General features: G+C 38.9%; 1 protein-coding gene across 8 annotated transcripts in view; it reads left to right on the forward strand.

Moving 5' to 3' along the window:
• The window catches only part of TLE4 (TLE family member 4, transcriptional corepressor), a 228,263-nt gene that overhangs the window by 114,601 nt on the left and 94,559 nt on the right, over window positions 1-19,103 (forward strand). For all 8 annotated transcript variants that reach the window (XM_079926683.1, XM_079926676.1, XM_079926679.1 and 5 more), the window contains exon 6: window positions 9,172-9,246. In XM_079926683.1, the coding sequence (XP_079782809.1) occupies window positions 9,172-9,246 (75 nt within the window). The remainder of the gene's footprint in view (window positions 1-9,171; window positions 9,247-19,103) is intronic.

The following is a 19,103-nucleotide window of genomic DNA, read 5'->3' on the forward strand; positions in this document are numbered from 1 at the left end:
GAACATACCTTTAGGGCGATTCTAATGTAGGTTGAAAACTATGCACCACTTGTTACACCCTGGCAGCAAGGCACGGTGTTCCTGCTAACTTGGAATCAGACCAACTCTGCATCTTACTGGCTTTATATTGGGAAAGTTGATCTGTGAGTTGTAATACTCCTGTAGATGGTGAGAGTAACCCCATTTTTACAATGTGTACTATTTGTATTAAAATGTAAAGCACTTCGGATAGTAAATGCCAGTTTTTGTTGTTGTTGTTTTTAACCTTTTCTGGGAAATGAATTTTATTCCAGCTTATTTTGGGTCCCAAGACATTTGGAGAGGAGGGAGGGACTCGGTAAAAAACTGGGAAGAGTTGAAGGTAATATTTGTGAATGGGCGGGCTGGCTGGCGGTCTTCCTGTGAAATAAGCTAGGCTCGCAGCTCCAGGGGCTGCTTGCAACAGTGGGTGGTTAGCTCCACACAGATGATCTTTCAGAAGGGCAGCAATATTTAATTTTTTTGGAAAGCCTGTAAGTATCGTATTATCCTGTTAGATTAAGCATTAACTAAATGTTGGGCACTAGCTGAGGGTCTTACTTAGAGGACAGTTGTGCTTTTTGAGGACAGTTGTGCTTTTTGTACTTTTTTTCCCTTGGGTTATAAAATAGTTTATTTTTGAGATGGGCAGGGTATGGTTTGTGGTGACTAACAAGGTTTTCTTAAGATGTTTGAGAACTTCAAACCCCTAATAGGCTGTAGGTCAGTAATGTATTACACGATGGTGACATATTACGTCATAATTTAAAGTCTTCTTTCCTCAGAGTACCATTTGTATTTTTCAGAAACTTGTTGCTCCCCTAACAAGGAGCAGAGTTCATTGGAAGAGTTATGTTACGTGTGAGGCAGTGTGATAAGAGCCTGAGGTTAGGCAGACTTGGGACCAAATCCTGGCTTAGCCACTTGCTTCTTTTATCATGTTGAACACAATACTTTATTTTTCTGGGCTGCAGTTTCCTCATCTGAAAAATGGGATACCTGCACTGTAGGGTTGTTATATGAGGACTAGTGATAATGTGAAAGACCTAGCTTGGTATTAGGCTGCTTTAACAGAGATTAAAGGAACAGTGGTTTAGGCAAAATAAAAGTTTGTTTTTCTCTTACATAACAGTTTGCATAGAAGCAGCTGTAGCTAATTTGGGGACTCCACGATGTTGTAAACTCAAGTTCCTTATATATTGATGTTCATCGTCCCCAGCATCACCATGTCCTGCCCCAGCCAGCAGGAAGGACGAGAGAACTTGCGCTTCTTCTTTGAAGGTCATGGTGTGGATGATGCTCACATTGTTTGCTCACTTTGCAGTGGCCAGTGCCTACTTACTTGCCCATAGCCAGCTGCAAGGAAGACTTGGAAATGCAGTCTTAGTTGAGGATGCCCACCTAAAACTTAAACTAATGTAATAGAAGGGATATCAAGGGATAGCTAGCAATTGCTTCTAGACACAGTGCTGTGCACAAAATAAAAATAGTGAGCAGCATTATTATTACCAGTGTTGATTTGAAGGGAAGTCACACTGACCCAGTGGTGTATCTTTATGTGACAAACTCTAGCTCTGACTATATAATCAGCACAACATGTATTTTAATCTATCACGTAAAATATAAAATAATGCAAAGTTCTTGTTATAGAAGTCTCTTCCAGGGTCTGAATTGTAGGGAGAAAGAGTCACCCATCAGGCATTCTTTATCATTCATACATGCACAGGGGGTGAAAAGGAACCCCCATGAACAGTGATAGGCCCTGTGGGCCATCTAGGTCTAGATACACAGCTTATGTTTATGCCCATATTTTTAAAAGCACAAAGATTTTTGAAGACCCCTCTCAATTGAAGGATGGAATATAGGCGATCACTCATAGGACTGCCATATTTTGTAGTAGACTTGCTGGAAGGAACATGCTGCTTGAAGCTGAAAAAGTTATTGTTAAGGAAACTGCTTCTCATAAGTGGGACATTTGTGAGTCCTTAGGTTATAGTTCTTTTCCCCTCATCTATCTCAGACATACTCTTTTATGCATATGTCTTGTCCTCAAACTGGAGAACATGGGATCAACATTTTTGACAGTCTGCCTCCCCTCCAAATCATGAAAGATATATTGGATAAGTCACTCTTGGTTTTGTGGAATTTTAAGACATCTCAGAAAAAGTAGCTCAGGTTCATTGCTTTGCAGCATCAAACTTGATCCATTTTTAATGTCTTGGGCCTAAAACCATTTCCAGCCACAGCCTGAAGTAACCTGAAATGTATGTACCTTACTGGACAGGGTGAGAGAACAGAAAGTAGTTCCTTATGACCAATGGCTTCCTAATTCCCATTTATCAAACCCATGGTCATCGTTAGATTTGGAGAAATGGCATTATCCATCTTTAACCTTGTTTTCAGCAGGTCGTTACAACTAGTTTCTAGTCATTCAGTGCCAAGGAGGTGATGGATATTGCCCTCCTCCCCTAGTCCTCTGCAATTCCATAGCTAAATTTTCTTGTTCCTTGAGTTCTGTAAGCAGAAGCAGGCTTTTTGGAGGCTGTGGAGGAGCCCAGATTGGAGTGAGCACTTCTTTTTGCCTTGCATCTGTGAATATTAACAAATGAAAAAAAAAAAGAATTCAAATCATTCTTTTGAGCATGTTTAACCAAAGTTCTCTGATGATTAGAATTTTTAGGAGTGAAAATTTTAAGCCTTCTTTCTACTTTTATTCTTATATTTACCTAGAGAAACGGGAACATTCCAACTTAAATTCTTTCTAGTGCAAATTTAATTTTTAATTTTAACTAACTCAAAACTGTGTTTTTATTGCCTTGTTAGCTTTTCTAATGAGCAGTAGTTGTGTTTTCTCCAGAATTCTGTAGATTAATTTGGGTGTTCTACATTGCATTTAAATAGTAGAAAATAATACACAATTACATAGTAGTGATAATGTGTATTTAAGTTCCAGTAGGCTAAGATAGCCAGTCAAATCAATGAACTTCTATTTTGGACTTTGCATAAATTTGGTCCTTTTAATTTGATGGAAAACAAACCCTTTCGCTGTGTTATGAGATACGGTTGTATGTCAAGTGCTGTTTATTTGGCACCTGGCTTAGTATGGCACTGAATTATTCTGAACCACATTTTGCATGTGTAGAATAATCATGAAATAGAAGTTGAAAAATGTGATCAGTCACTTTCATATTGTGCCTTAGGGAGGAAATGAACAAAATACAGTGGTTACATGCACCGGTGGTAGTGTTCTCGCCTCATAATGGCACCAGGTTAACTTGTCTTACTGCTGTTAACTTTGTAAGGAATCAGTGGCTCATGAGAACATGGTTTGATGTAGGAGAGCTTGGCTGAAAGCACCAGAGGTCCCCTGATACGTACGCAGTGACACCCGTAAGACCTGAGATCATTCATTAAGGGCCAGCAGCCTTTACAGGACACGTCTGCTTCCCAGCCAGGCCATTTCATCAGTGTTGGTAATGTGTTCTGACAGTGTTGTGTATCTAAGGAATGTCCTAAAGTGACTAATACACCTGGAGTGGGGCTTTAGAGGATTTGGACCAGTTTTCTAATTTTTACATTGGGCGGCCTTCCATTTAAAATGTTTTTTCTCACAATACTGAGTGAGGCATCAGAGAGCATAATCCTGTCCCAAGTTCCATGGCTGACAGATTGACTTGTTCTGCATGGCCGTGTGTTTGGTTGACAGTTGGATATTTGGTGAGATCCTTATGGCCTGCTTCCCCTCAGGAAATGAAAGATGGTTCTCAGGAAGGAGAACTTTTTTCTGCAGGTTTAAATGTGGGCCTCCTTCCAAAGGCAGCAGTGCCAACTCTTATCTGTATGTGTCTAAAAACATTAGTGTGTATTTGAGAAACTGAGTCATTTCTTTGACTTTCAGTTAGGTAGTGGTTGGATTATTATTATTGGACTTAAGCTTTAAGGTACCTTAAGTTAGAGCTGCATTGTCCAGTACAGTAGCCATAGCCATAAGTAGCTAGCTAGATTTAAATTAAAATTAATTAAAGTTAAATGTGGTTAAAAATCCAGTTTCTCAGTCGCACTAGCCACACTTTGTGTTCAATATCCACCCATATGTGGCTAGAGCACAGATCTAGAACGTTTCCAGCATTGCAGAAAGTTCTGTTGGAAAGCTCTGGACTTGTAGAGCTTATTGGACATATCAGTGAAGAATGCCTTGCCTGCACATGAATGAGAATGAAGAAGACAAGGCCAAATGGTCAGTACGAGAAAGCCTCGGGCAGCATTTCCCAGGATGTCTCCTGAGAGCCTTAATCCCGAGCTCCATAGCCAAAGTTGTCTGGAAAGGCCTGCACACATCTTCACCCTCTTTCGAGATTCGAAGCTCTGAGAAGGCGAGCAGTTTGCCAGGTATTAGCCAAATTACACCTTGTGAATTTTAAAATTGTATTTTGTATAAGTAATAACCTAATCTCTTGTGGGCCTAAATAACATTTCTTGGGATACCATTTAGGAAAGACTGACTAAAAGAGTTTTGGTTAAATTTATAGCTCATTTGTGTTAGTAAACTTGGTAGACTTGCTGGAAAAGGCTCTGACTTAATGGATGTGGAGTGACACTTCTACTTGGATTTGATCTGCTCAGGATCAAATTGTGTCTAGTCACATTGAACACAGCCAGAGGAGTAGCCAGAAGGATGAGCGAGTCTCCTAAAGCCAGTGACCTGGGGATATTTAACCTGGAATAGAGAAAGTTGGAAACATGCATTATGCCATTTTCAAATACCTGAGGGTGCACTACTGTGGAGGAGAATTTAGAGACAGAATCGTGTGGGAAGTAGTTAGGGAGCAGTCTTCTCTCCTCCTCCAGCCACTCATTCTTTCTCTTCCTTGATAGACAAGCCTCTTTATCCTTCAGGAACCTTATCCAGGCTGTTCCCTTTGCCTCCAGTTCTTTTCTCCCTGCTTTTCACTCGCGGAACTCTTGCACATTCTTCTGGTCTCAGTTGTCCGACCCACTTCCTTACGGAATCTTCCTCCAACCCTAAGACTTGATTAGATATTTCTCTGATGAGTGATTTCGTAGTATCCTGTCATTGTCTTCATGGAAACTATCCTGCAACTGTAATTACAAAGCCTCTTGAATGTTATTAATTCACTGTCTTGTTCATTAATCCTAGTTCCTGCCACAGTGCTTGGCACACAGTAGGTGCTTAATAAATAATTGAATGAATGAATAAGAAAACAAAGCCTTTCCTTGATGCCCCAGGAAATGTGCTGACCGTTCCTGCCAATAATCTTCCCTAGTCCTTTAAATCCTACATTCCTGTATTGTAAGACGCTCTCTGTGAATTGTGTAAGGAGGGGGGCCATTACCTCTTGCTCACTTTTGCATTTCCACATGTCAGGATAAGAATTTTAGTTCATTTTGCATATCTGTCCTTACTACCCCTATACTACCCCTGTCAATAAGAGGGATTTTAAAAAAAAATTGTAAGTTGTGATAATAGTTTTTTAAATTAAAGTTTTTATTACAGATACCAGATCTACTGCCATGCCTCAAAGTATTGGCATGGCAGTACTGTCCTTGTAGTCTCTTCTGAGAAACATACGTTCAACATCTAAGGTATATATATATTCTAGTGGTTTGTTAATGCCAGTTTCTCAGCAGGCTTTGTTGGACTTATCATAAGCTTATATTGTTTTAGTCTCTTTCGTGTGGAAAAAAATATTCTTAATACTTTGAACAAGTGCAAAAAAGTTATTTTATGATGATGAAAGTAAGTAGGCAAGTGATTTAACGTATAGATTTTCATTTTACTGGTTTTTTTTTACAACCATGCTTGTATTCCTTAAATCACAGTATTTTATTGAGATGTAATTTATGCATCATAAAATTCACTCATTTTTTTAGGCGTACAATTCAGTAATTTTTCGTAAATTTACAGAGTCGTGAAACCATAATCAGAATCTAGGTTTTTTGTCCGTTCGTTTGGATTTTTTAAAATTACAGGTCACAGTATTTTAAAGAATACATATTTGAGGTTTTATTTCTTTAATTTTTTCTCTCCTCCAAATCCCAGTTAGAGGCCCCTGTCTCAGAGACCCTTGGCTTGTTAATGTACTCCTAGTGGCACTTTATTTGGTGGTGCTGGTGGAAAGTTCAGACGGGGAACTCGTATCTGAGTGAGCAGCTTGAGCAATGAGAGCGGCCACAGGACTCTTCCTCCTGCAGATTTACCGGGTCTAGAGTGGCTGTCACCACTTGTGGTGAGGCCACAGAGGAGACCAGCAGGAAGTGGGAGAGGAAATGAGACGTGGGTGGAGCGGGAGGAGAGGGGCGGATGGGGAAGGGGAAGAGACGGCAGACTCATGGGAAAGCCTTCACAGTTCTAAGAAGATGTGAAAAACTTGCCAGATTTTCTGAGTCAGAGAGTTTATATGTTGAAATTTGAAAATGGAAGAACAATGCCTCTTTGGGTCCTATTGCGAGAGTACTTTAGGGCTTCTTCTCCTAGTGTTCATTTTTTTCTTTTGGGATCATTTGCCCTTCTTCATGCTGCTTCAGTGTGTGGTACAGTGTTACTTGTGGCTGAGTGAGCAATGTCCGAGTGTTTCTGGTGCTTTCAGAGCACAAGGGGGGAGGAGGCATTCTTTGCCTTAGGGAGCTTCCGTTCAAAAAGTCCTTAAGCACCACATGATTCACGGTTGTAAGCAGAAATAGGGAAGTAAAATCCTGAACTACAGGTAAAGTTCAGATATGGTATTAGCCCTTGGCCATTGCCAGGAGAGAAAAGGAAGGAGCTGAATCATGACTTCCATTGTCATTTTAGCTTTTTAGCAAGAGTTTCTATAAAAGTATCTGATGTCAGTGTTAACGGTTCACTGGTGTGTTTCTGGTTTTCTCAGTAAATGTACTTGATTTTAATGCCAAGTCAGAAAGATATCCCCACTGCCTAAGGCATCTTTGCTCATCTTGGCAGTTGGAATCTAGTTTATGAAGCAAGAACTGAGCGATCTTCGTGGTAGAAAGGCCCTAACTAGATGTATTTTCTGCATTTCTGTCTCATGGAACTGTTCTTTGAATACTTAATGTAAAGTAGATGATATTTCAGTAATATTGAGAGGTATTTAAGTAATATGCAGAAATGGCGGAGAGTAAGAGCTTTTAAAAACTTTAATTGAACGAATGGATGTGTGAATGGAATGAGAGGTATGCATGTTGAATAAGTGTACATGTGTTCTTTGGCTTTCAGTTTCATGGAAGTTTTGAGCAGCCATTGTTGAGTGTTGGAAAGTAAAAGGTAGAAAATTCCATAAAAATTTTTGTCCATAAACTCACTTTGAATATTAGATAATTCCCAGAGTCATCCTACATGCTTTTTGTTTGTTGGTTTGTTTTTTCTGCTTTCCAAGTACTGCTAGTTTTCACTACCCTGACAACCAGATTTGTCCTAAATCTAAATACGAGCTCTGTGCTTGGCACATGGTAGATGCTCAATAAACATACATGGTCAGGTTGGCTTCAAGAGAGAACAGCTATTACTGGCCGTTTTATCGATTATACCTCTCTGTTCCTTCTAGTGTTTTCATGAATCTTTAGGATTTTTACTTTCAGAGAAAGAGGAAAATGAATTATTTCACTTCGGTAAATATTTTATTAAAGAGTAAGGATGGTTGGAGATATCTATTATAAAGATTTTGGGGATTGCTTCTGAAGCCCTTGTTTTGAAACAGACTCTTAAAAAAAATCAAGGTATATAGTTTAATGATCAGAGTCCATTAAAAGTGTAAAATGCAGTGATCTGTCATTTGACAGTTTTCCTTGCATTATTAATAGGCATAAAATACACATTTCTATTAGGAAATCAAGGGTGAAAACACCGCATGTAGATAAACTAATTTAAAGCAGTGTCCTTTCCCATATCACCTCCCCCACTACCCCTACAGAGCTGGGAAGTGGAAATAGTGGCCACCCTAGTTAATCCCAGTAACTGTATATTTGGGGGCTTTTCAGTGTAGTACCAGGTATGTCGAGGGGAATTGCATATATAACTGATGGCTTAGCTTTTTCTGTGTATTAAGCAGTATGATAGTTGAGCTTCGTACTCACTTCCAATCAGTAGAGAATGTTAGTACATTTCTCAGCTGGGATCAACCAAAACAAGTCTCTTCCCAGCCACAGAAAGGAGTACCTGTTTCACAGCACAGTCTCTGGCTCTTCATTCACTAAACCAAGTTGAAAAAAGTACAGAAGAGACCTATTTTAGACTCAATTTGAGTGTGTATGTACTAGAGTGTTCAAGTGTATTTAGTTGGGAATAATATTTACATTTTGGGGGTACTGTATAAGCACTTGTGTGTGTCCAGATGTGAGTGCCTTCATGCAGAGAGACTTCTGTGCTATTTAATTTTTCTGATATTACTAAAATTATTAAAATCAGATCTTGCTTATTCTCTTTAGAACTTAATCGTGGTCAGAGGGATTTTCCTATGCTGTCCATCCTAAGTTTTCAAAAGAAAAATAACTTAAACTTGTAGGTTTTAGTTTTCCTATTGCATTAAAAAAAAAATACCTGAGGTCCTTAAACTTTACTGCTGGCAAGAGTTGTACATTTTTAATATCTTTTAAATATGCAGCCCTTAATGACAGGAATGAAATTAGCGCTTTTTTCACATTTACAGAAGAAATGTAAACGTTGAATTCTATATGTCCTTCTAGTGTCTTCTCTAACAGATACCAGGTGGAAACTTAGTAAGTACTTGCAGGCAATATTTTCAAAGCATGTCTTATGTAAGTGGCAGAGAAAAAGACAAAGAAAGCAGGTGAGATGGGTTGTGTTGTTTTGTTAGTATTTGCGGAAGATGTTGGGTCAACGTGCACCACTGATTTGAAAGTAAAATTTAAGTTGCTTCTATCAGTTGTAAGGGAGCATCTTTCATGGGGGCGCAGGGATGATCCCTGCAGTTGGATGTCCAGTTACTTCTCAGCACTGTAGAGACAGAGGTACCCTAGACATTTAGTCATCCACCACCCAAGAGCTTTTATTTGAAATATGGAGACCCCTGAATCCTGTTTTGCATGTAATTAAAGTTAGAGGACATGTTAGGAAAAGCTGTTCTTGACTGACTAGAAAACAAATAATTGTATTCTGTTTCTGATCTTCATTTATAGCACCAGCAACAAGTGGTGCAGGCTGTGGAACGGGCCAAGCAGGTGACCATGGCAGAGCTGAACGCCATCATTGGGGTACGTGGCCTTTCCATTTTAGCTCTGATCATCGTAGTGTTTGTTATCAGCTCTCTCTTGCTCTCCTTTTAAATTTTGTTCAACCAAAGGGGCAAAAGGCAATAGAGGACCACAAAGTGAAATGAAGCACTTTGCCTTCAATCTCACATGAAGTTTGTCAGGAACTGTGGACATATTCTCACCAATTCAAGTTGACAGTGTTCCTGAAAAGTTTCCCCCTAAGGAGGCTGGGTAGTTCTTTTTCATAATACTTCTTTCCTTTGCAATCAGCCTCTGTTGCTAGCCTTTTGCCAGTAAAAAGACACACATTGCCCTGATGTTAAAATGACCTGATTTCTTTTATCTTTCCTCAAATATCGAGTATCTTAATACCATTTTTAGTGAAATAAAATGTACATTTTCACATCTCCCTGCTACTCTTCCTCCCCTGTGATGAGTGGTTCTTTAAGGACTAGTGTCCATTGGTAGTAGAAATAATAGATGAACCATACCTTTTTGCAAAATCAGCGGGCCAGTTGGAAAATCCTTCCTAGTACCATTAACGTTGCATAGAAATCCTGCTGGAGTTCATAGGTTTGAGCAATCACTCCAACTCCACTTATATTTTTGTTCTTCCCGATTAAGGTAACCAGTAATAAAATAAGGTGCTAAAACTTAGAAATAATAAAGGCAAAAAATCTTAGCTGAGAAAAGCACAATATTCACATCTCTGTTTATGCAGCTGTTAGAAGCAGTTCCTTAGGTTATTCTAATGAAGACACTACAACTGTACTTTCCTCTTTCTGCCCCCTCCCAAATACTTGCTTTTGTGTATAGATTATACACAAAAGTCTTCTCCCTTTTTTCTTCCTCAGTGTATCAAACACACTTTGAAATGCTAATTATTCCATTTACTTTCATTAAAATTCAAATTGCTAAGTGAAGATGCAGATAAGGGTCGCCTGATAATCAATCTGAAGTGAAGATATTGCTTCAATTATGCCTCTGTCTTTTAACAAGGAAATCAGACCTCTGGGATGGCTGCCGATGGTGGTGGAGCAATAGTCTGATTGCAGCTTGTTTTTAATGGGCTATTTTGAGCTCTATTTTCTGTCCCTCTGACCACAAGAAAATACCAGTAGTAAATTAGAAGACATAATAAATGGAAAAGAGTAACCTTTATTTCCTCGGAAGTGTCCTTTGGCAAGAAGAGGCTGAATCAGAACAAGCCATGTAGAGACTCATTTGTTGTATATTTTCTGTGTTGAGGGGGTGGTAGAGAGATGAATACATTTCACAATTAGTTTTTATTTCCAAAAATTCCAGAAAACGGCAGTATAAAAGTTTCTTTTTTTAACGTTGAGAAAGCTTTAATTTTAAAGTTAGTGTATATGTATATACCAGCTGTGTTTGCTTGAAGCACATGTTGTATTCCTTTTGGGATATACTTCGATTACCTAATCTCCCAAGGTCACTGGGGATAGAACCTCCTTTTCTCACCCACTATGCAGTCTGCTGTCGAAGGAGAGAATACATGGGTGAGGACCTATAGAAGAGCTGCCTGGGTCATTTCTGGCTTGGTGTTTATTTTTGTATGAACTGCTAAAATACACGTAGCCGTCCTACCTTATGTCTGGTTGGCAGCCCTTTCTAGGAAAACAGAATGCTTTTATGTTTCTTTTTTGAGTCTTATTAGTTACTGTCGGTACAGTGGTGAGATTAATCTAAATCAGAAACACATTGTTTTGTGTTGGGTGTTGCTTAAAAATATGAGAGAAGATGTAAAAGCAGAACAGTTCCCTTTCTTTGATCACGTCAAGTATATTTTTAATACTGTTTTATATCTATTTCATTTGCATACTTTGTTTTGAATGGGATGGCAGATGGCCTTTTCTCAGGGAGAAGATGATTTATTAGACTGTAGCCGAGTAACTGACAGACATATTGTGTATATATGGATTTAATTATTAAAACAAAGCTAATTTAATTTGGTGACCTAAAAACTTATTTGAAGAACTCACTCAGAGCTGCATGCTATCAAAGCAGCGTGTGCTGTAGTTGGTGGATCTGGTGGCGATTCCAAATTATTTGTATCTGAGCAGAAAATGGAATCAAAATCACATCATCTGACTGTTCTGCAAAACAGATTGCAGAAATAGAAAAAACAAACCCAGCAGTTTTAGGGAGCCACAAACCAAGTGAGGAGGAAAGAGCCCCATTACGCCGAACTCGCTTGATGCATTTCTGTGGCTGCTGTTCTCTGTCTTTGTCTGTTTCAGCCCTGCTTAGTGCCTTGGGTCCAGTAGTTTTCAGTTGTAACATTGTGGAACTTTAAATGCACCTGCTGTTCTGTGTCTGGTTAGGCATGGCTGTGTTGTGAGGTGGTGGTATTTTGACCTGCTACCAAAAGTGATGAGAGGTCAATTTTAGATTTTTGTGACTTGATTTTTAGGTAGTCGTCAGTGATTTTCTGCACCCAGGGAATGAAAGTTTTCCTCCTGAGAGGCAAAGACCCACCTAAGCCCCTGCAGACCTTCATTTATTTCTCACTGCCTATGTGTCTGTTTTATATGTTATGCACACCATCCAGACAAGCACAAATGTTCCCAAATTTAATGAAATCTGATGAAGCACCTTTTTTAACTCTGCAGTATTATTCTACCTTCATTGGTAAATGAGCCAAACCAGTGATCCATGCAGTTTAAATGCAAAAAGCTGAAGTGAGCCCGAAACCTGGAGAGGCGGCTTGTTCTCTTGACAGTAAGCTAGTTGTGTTTAATGGAATGAAACACAGTTATAATGATTTCTTTCACAGGTCATGTTCAGTTTAAAACTGTTGATAGATAGAAATAAGTTAAATATCATTTATCTTTTCTTTATAGGGGAAAAAACCCAGGAAAATGCCTGTGCTGTTTTCTATAGTTAATATTTTGTTTTGAATTGTTCGTATTTCACATTTCCTTGAAGCTTTCCCGGAGTTCCCTCAAATGGGCTGTGGGAATGTTATGCATCTAGTTAGATCTTGTCATGTGTCCTGCTAGCCACTGTGTTTTTAAATTAGAATCTCTATAAGATCACACTGTTGGAACAACACACAAATTGTAGTTTTAAATCAGTAATATGATCTAATTAGAAATGATGTTTTCATTTCCTGTATTACTAAATTGAGTCATCTGACTATCTTAAAATGCTTTTTAAATCCATTACACTATATAATCAGCACATGCTGTGTGAATGTGGTTATGTTTAATAAAGGAGGCTAAGTTGGAACCTCATGAGAATTTCACCAAAGAAACTCCCATTAAGAAAAAAGTTCTGTTAGTACAAACATTGGAAAAGAAAATGTTTGGCTTGTAAACATAGAAAATGGGGTTCCTTTGGATTCCTTCCCCCTCTTTTTTAACCTCTTTGAGGAAAGAAATGATAGAAATGTGCATTTTTTAAAAAAGTACACCCCCTTAAAAAATCCTTAAGAACAGGTATGCCATGGTGGTGTAGGAAAATGCAGTTTAGCACAAGAAATGCTGAACCTCAATTTTTAGCAGTGACATTTTAATGATAGGAAGTCTGCAAAATTATTTGCCATCAATTGTAAAGGCAATAACAAGCCTTGGTGGTTTTTCACACTCTCTGTGTTAAGTGCTTTCAGAATGACAGCGTAAACTGTGTTAGAGAACTCCAAGGAAGTAAAACTGATTAAAATGTTCATGCTTGAATGGTGCTGATGGAATAGTTCATTTGGACTTTCTCTACCTCCTGCAGCTCAAGCTGAAATATTAAAATTCAGTGGATTTAAATCTCTCTCCTCTCAGCTCAGGAAAAAAACATTACATTTTAATAGGTTTTAAACCCATAATTCATTGGTTTGGAGCAGCGCTATTAAATCTATTTAAATATTACTTGTATTACTAAGGCAGTGATTTAAATGACTGTGCCTTTACCAGCCTATGTGTTTGAGTTAGTTTAAAAAAAGAAAGACAATACACTTGGGGTTTTTTTCCTTCCTCTTAGCATTTTGTTTTATCGTCCTTGTCCTGTGATTGGCCCTTAAATTGTGTGTGTGTGTGTGTGTGTGTGTGTGTGTGTGTGTGTACACATATATGCATTTTAGATTGGCATTCTGGCACAGGGTCTTGCAGTATGACAGTTTTTAAATGGTACATCCCTCTTTTTCCATTATAGATTTAAAAACAGCTATTTTAAGTTTCAGAGGCATTTAGATCCACCATTGTGATAATTTCCCTTGTTGTCTTTATAAACTAATTAGGCAAAAAAGCTGAAAGATATAAATATGTGTATATATTAAAACGTGTGTGTGTGTGTATGTGTTTTCCCCGCCATTACATCACAGCCTCTAATGGCACAAAGTTTGAAATAAAATTAAAAATAGAACTTCACTTTTTTGACAAAAGCAAAAATGTGTGAAGTATCTGAGAGCCACATTTTACCTCTTCTGTGTTTGCTAATAAAGGGCTTTCCAGAGGTGTTCTTAATTTTGCAGTAGTTGTACTCTTCACCCTTTTTGGGCACAGATATCCTGCAGTGCAGAAACCGTATTGTCCTTCCTTGGCCCACCTCATACCCTCCTTATCTGCCTTTCTCTCTAGTCATTGCCACAACAACATGTTTTCTGTGGCTTGACAACACCTCCCCTCAACTGCACTGGGAAGCTCTTTCATTTCCCCAGGGCTTTTTGTGGGGAGTCCACTCCTCACTTAGGCGTGTGCAGCGTAGAAGAGTGAGGGAGTTTCTCCTCACCATGGGGTAATCCTGGGCTTATATGTGAACAGTCAGTGGAACACTCCCCTCCTGCCCCTTTGGTGGGCAATTTTGAGATGCTTTCTGCATACAGTCCTTCACAGAGCGGTCCCAGCAGGATGGAGTTCAGTTGCCTGCAGTAGTGATCAACTACCTTGTTTTGAGTTTTTCCCTCCTTCCCTGATCACTTTCTTCAGGCCCCACTCCTGTTTTGGAATCATTTTTCCCGATTAACTGCAGCCAAGCCCCGTCCCTCCGCTTTCCTGGAGAATCTAAGATGCTCAGTATTTGACCTCATAGGCCTCAAGCTCTTTAAGGGGACTCTGGTGTAGGTAGGCAATTGAACTCACGTACTACAATCATAGTTTGTTGTGAGCTCTGTGCATAAAACATGTTCTTTAACGTCTCAGCTTTTACGTTGTTTTTTAAATGACTACTCTTCAGTGAACTTACAGGTGAGCTTCTCTTTCTTGTTGTTCTGATTACTATCGGTATTTTCTAAATGTATATTATATGGAATAAACTAAAAAACAAGCTATAAAATAGATTTCTGTTATATCAGAGATTGTTATTCCAGCTTTGTTACTGTCTTTACTCAACAGTGTGCCTGGAGCTTAAAGACTTCATAAAATATGCTTGCCACTGACTACATGGTGTACATAGATTGGTGGGATAAGGGTTGGAGGTGGAGGGTAGAGGCTGGTTTTCTGCAGTTGTAGGGCTCTGTTTACCTGCTCATCTAAGCCAAAGAAAGCAGTTTTAACGTCGTTCTACACATTCCTCTATCTTATATTGGTATGTGTGCCCCCTCACTTTTGGTTGTTTATTTATTTTTTTAACTTGTTCATTTACTGTGGATCGGGGACTGTGTTATTGAGTGATGTAGTCATAATCTAATCTTTGTGCTGTAATTTGATGAGGCTCTAAGAGGCAGTAATTTCCCTTCTCTCATATCTAAGACTCTCATATACTTAAGTAATTTTTAAACCCTGTCTCTACTTCAGAACTCCCTAAAAAACCTAGATAAAGAACAGGATTTCTAATCTGTGCTTACTTTGTACACTCTGTTAATTTGTTACAAAGCTTCTCTAGAAGAAATTTCTAGAAGCTAGTCAGTTTTGTTTGTTCTTAATTGTTGCTAACCTGAAGTGCTACTGTGTTGCTCCTGTTGAAGGGGGAGCCCTCTCTCCCTCCTTCCCCCTAATAAATGCGTTTCCATAGCTCCTGGTAGATTTAAGCGCACAGTGTTACAGGAGTTGCAGAATGTGTCTAGGCGGGTGCATCTGACCTAGCTTAAAGCATGTGGGCTTTGGGCTTCCACTAAGAAGAAAGTGGAGTTTCCCAGAGCTGTGCATCTGCATTTCATTCACACCAGTGCACAGCAGGCGGAGCCTGTGTAGGGGTCCAGAGGACTGGTTGGGAAGTGTTACACAGAAAAGCAGGTTTCACTCAAGGCAGCTTGCAAGTTTGCACGTTGTTATCCCTTTTTTATTGGTTAGTGTGGTGTTTTTTTGTTTTTTTTTAATTTGTTCCCATTTTGCTTCCCCCTTTCTAGTTCTCTTACTGACTTCTTCCCAGTAATGTTTCTACAAGCAACATCAACAACTCCCATCTAGCCAGACCTTTTCCCGCGTGGACCCAGCCTGCCTTGTGTCCCTCAAAGCTGGGAGAGAGGAGGCAGGCTCCCCCCAGACAGGCAATTAAAGGATTGATGACTTAGGCTAAGTTTTAAGGACTGTTGGTGTGTGTTTTCCTCAAAGCTCCCTAGCATATCATTCTCCCTAAAAATGCATTTGTGACCTTATCTCCTAAGGACTTTTGTGAAAAGGTTAGAACCTTTTATAGAACACTAAGAATAATTTAATGATTACATCTACTCATTCATTCATTCATTCATTCATTGCAGCCCATTAAAGGGGCACATTTAAATATTTTTTAATGTTTTCTGAAACATATTCTGAAATGATCCTCAGATTACATTTAAATCATCTTACTAAGGTTTTGGTGTTTGCAAGCTTTCTGATTTTACATTTTACTACACATAAATCAACCTTAATTAGCACATTTTAATTTCAATAAAACTTCAGTGTCCAAGGATAGCAGAATAAGGAGAAACAGGTAATAGAAAATGTGGTAAAAATGAGGCTGCATGCATTTCTAAATTTGTATTTTTTTTATTTGGAATTGGGAGCAATACATATTCATTATTAATATTCTGTATATTTTTAAAGATTTATCAAGGTATAATTTACATAAAGTAGAATTTACTCTTTCTAGCTCATAGTTCTGTGAGTTTGACAACCCAATATAGTCATGTGACTGCCACCACTGTCAAGGTACAGACTTTTTCTCTCCTGCCTTGCCCTGCCTCCCCAAATTCCTTTGTTCTTTGTAGTCAGTCCTTTTCCCTACCCCACTCCCTGGCAACTGCCCATGCTGTTTTTTCTCCCAAAGTGAGCCTTTTTGAGAATGTCATATAAATATATATATATGTAGCCTTTTGAGTTTTCATCTTCAGTTAGCATAGTGCATTTGAGGTTTGTCTATGTGGTTGCCTGTATCAGCAGTCAGTTCCTTTGTGTAGCTGAATAATATTCCAGTATGGATATACCAGTTTATTTAGCCATTCACCCCTTGAAGGACAGTTGGGTTGTCTCCAGGTTTTGGTGTTTGTGAATAAAGCCTGAGTAAATATTAACATACAGCTTTTTGTAAATTTTGTAAGTTTTTCCCTAGAAGTGGGATTGCTGAGTTATATGGTTAGTGTATGTTTAAAGTAACTGACACACTGTTTCCCAAAATGACCATACTGTTTTTCAGTCTTCACTAATATGTATGAGAGAACCTTTGTTCCACATCCTCACTAGCACTTGGAATGATAGGTTTTGGGAGTTTTTAGTCATTTCTGATACGTGAATAGTGGTACTTGTGTTTTTGTGCATTTCCATAAGAGCGAGTGATGTTGAGTGTCTTTTTATGTGCTTATTTGCCATCTGTATATCTTCTTCGGTAAGTATCTGCTCAAATCTTGCCTATTTTTCTTGAGTCAGTTATTTTATTTTTATCAAGTATTTTGAAATTTTTAAAAAATATTCTGGACATATGTACTTTATTTTGCAAATATTTTCTCCCAATCTGTAGTCATCCTTTAATTTTTTTTGATAATGTCTTTTGACGAGCAGAAGTTTTGAACATTGATGAAATCTAATTTATGAATTTTTTTTCTTTAGAGTCCTAACTTTTGACTCCTGTTGGTTCTCAGTAATCTCTGCCTCACCCACAACCACAAATATTTTCTGTTAGGTTTTATTCTAAAAGTTTTATGTTTAGACCCATGATCCAGTTTGAGTTAATTTTTGTTTATGGTGTGAGATACGGGGATATGGGTTGAGTTTCTTTTCTCTTTCTTTCCTTCCCCGCCCCCCCCGCCCCCAGATGGACATTCAGTTCAGTTGTTCCAGCACCGTTTGTTGAAAAGACTGTCTTTTCTCCATTCAGTTGCTGTGCATCATTGTCGAAAATCTATTGACTATATTGTGTGGGGTCCCTTTTCTGGACTTTATTTTGTTCCATTAAACTGGTGTCTGGTTTTTTGCCAATGACACGCTGTCTTGATTTTTGTAGCTTTCATTATTGCTATTCCCCATTCCATTTTGCAGGTTTTTTTGTTTGTTTTGTTTGTTTGTTTTTCTTTTCTTGGTTGCCTTCTTTCCAGTACCCCTCAGAACTCAGGTCCTTAACTGTCAGTATCCAAGAGATTGGCTGGTGGATGAAGGGGAAGAATCCAAGCTCAATAGAACAACTTTCTCTCATTTAAAAAATGGTGTCTGTTCTGCCTCTAGACTGTTCTCTCAGGGGTGACTGCTTCTGCCATCTCCCCCTGGTCCCGGGTACTCCTTCTGCTAGTCTCCAGCGGCTTCCTCCTGGTAGAGTTTCTTGTTTGCACATTTGTCTTTCTGTTCTTCATTCTGTACACAGCAGCCAGAATGATCTTCTTCTAAAATATAAATTGGATCTTTTGCTCCCCAGCTTAAAGCCTGTCTCTGATGGCTGCCCATTTTGCTTAGAATGAAGGCTGAATTTCTTACCATGGCCCACAAGTCTCTGTGTGTGCTGACCCTTCACCCACCTCTCTGATTTCACATATCCCTCACTCGATTCATGTGACTTTTAGCCACGTTGGTCTCTTTCTTCTGTCCCTGGATATCCCAGGCATCTTCTTGACTGAGGGATTGTGCACCAGCTCTTCTACCTTTTAGAACCCCCATCCTCCATGTCTTGTCATGGTCTTCCTCATGCTCCTCCTTAAAATCTCAGCTCACTGTTTACAGTAGCCAGGACATGGAAACAACCTAAGTGTCCATCGACAAATGAATGGATAAAGAAGATGTGGCACATATGTACAATGGAATATTACTCAGCCGTAAAAAGAAACGAAATTGAATTATAATTAGGTAGGTGGACCTAGAGACTGTCATACAGAGTGAAGTAAGTCAGAAAGAGAAAAACAAATACCTATGCTAACACATATATATGGAATCTAAAAAAAAAAAAAAAGGTTCTGAAGAACCTAGGGGCAGGACAGGAATAAAGACACAGACATAGAGAATGGGCTTGAGGACACGGGGAGAGGGAAGGGCAAGCTGGGACGAAGTAAGAGAGTGGCATGGACATATATACACTACCAAATGTAAAATAGCTAGCTAGTGGGAAGCAGCCCTCAGCTCAGTGCTTTGTGTCTACCTAGAGGGGTGGGATAGGGAGGGTGGGAGGGAGATGCAAGAGGGAGGGGATATGGGGATATATGTATACGTATAGCTGATTCACTTTGTTATAAAGCAGAAACTAACACACCATTGTAAAGCAATTATACTCCAACAAAGATGTTAAAAAATTAAAATCTCAGCTCAGATATTATCTCCTGAGAAAGGACTTCCCTGGTGGCAGATTTTAGTAGCTCTTTCACCCAGTTCATTCTCTGTGCAGTAGCCTGTTTTATTTTCCTCAGAGCATTTACCATTTACTTGTTTATGTGTGTGTTAATTTCCCTTCACTAGCAGGTGGGATCTTGTTCCCTTTTATAGCTGTGGTGCCTAGAACAATATGTAGCTCATCATTTT

This window comes from Stenella coeruleoalba, assembly GCF_951394435.1.
Source record: "Stenella coeruleoalba genome assembly, chromosome: 7".
Lineage (NCBI taxonomy): Eukaryota > Metazoa > Chordata > Mammalia > Artiodactyla > Delphinidae > Stenella > Stenella coeruleoalba.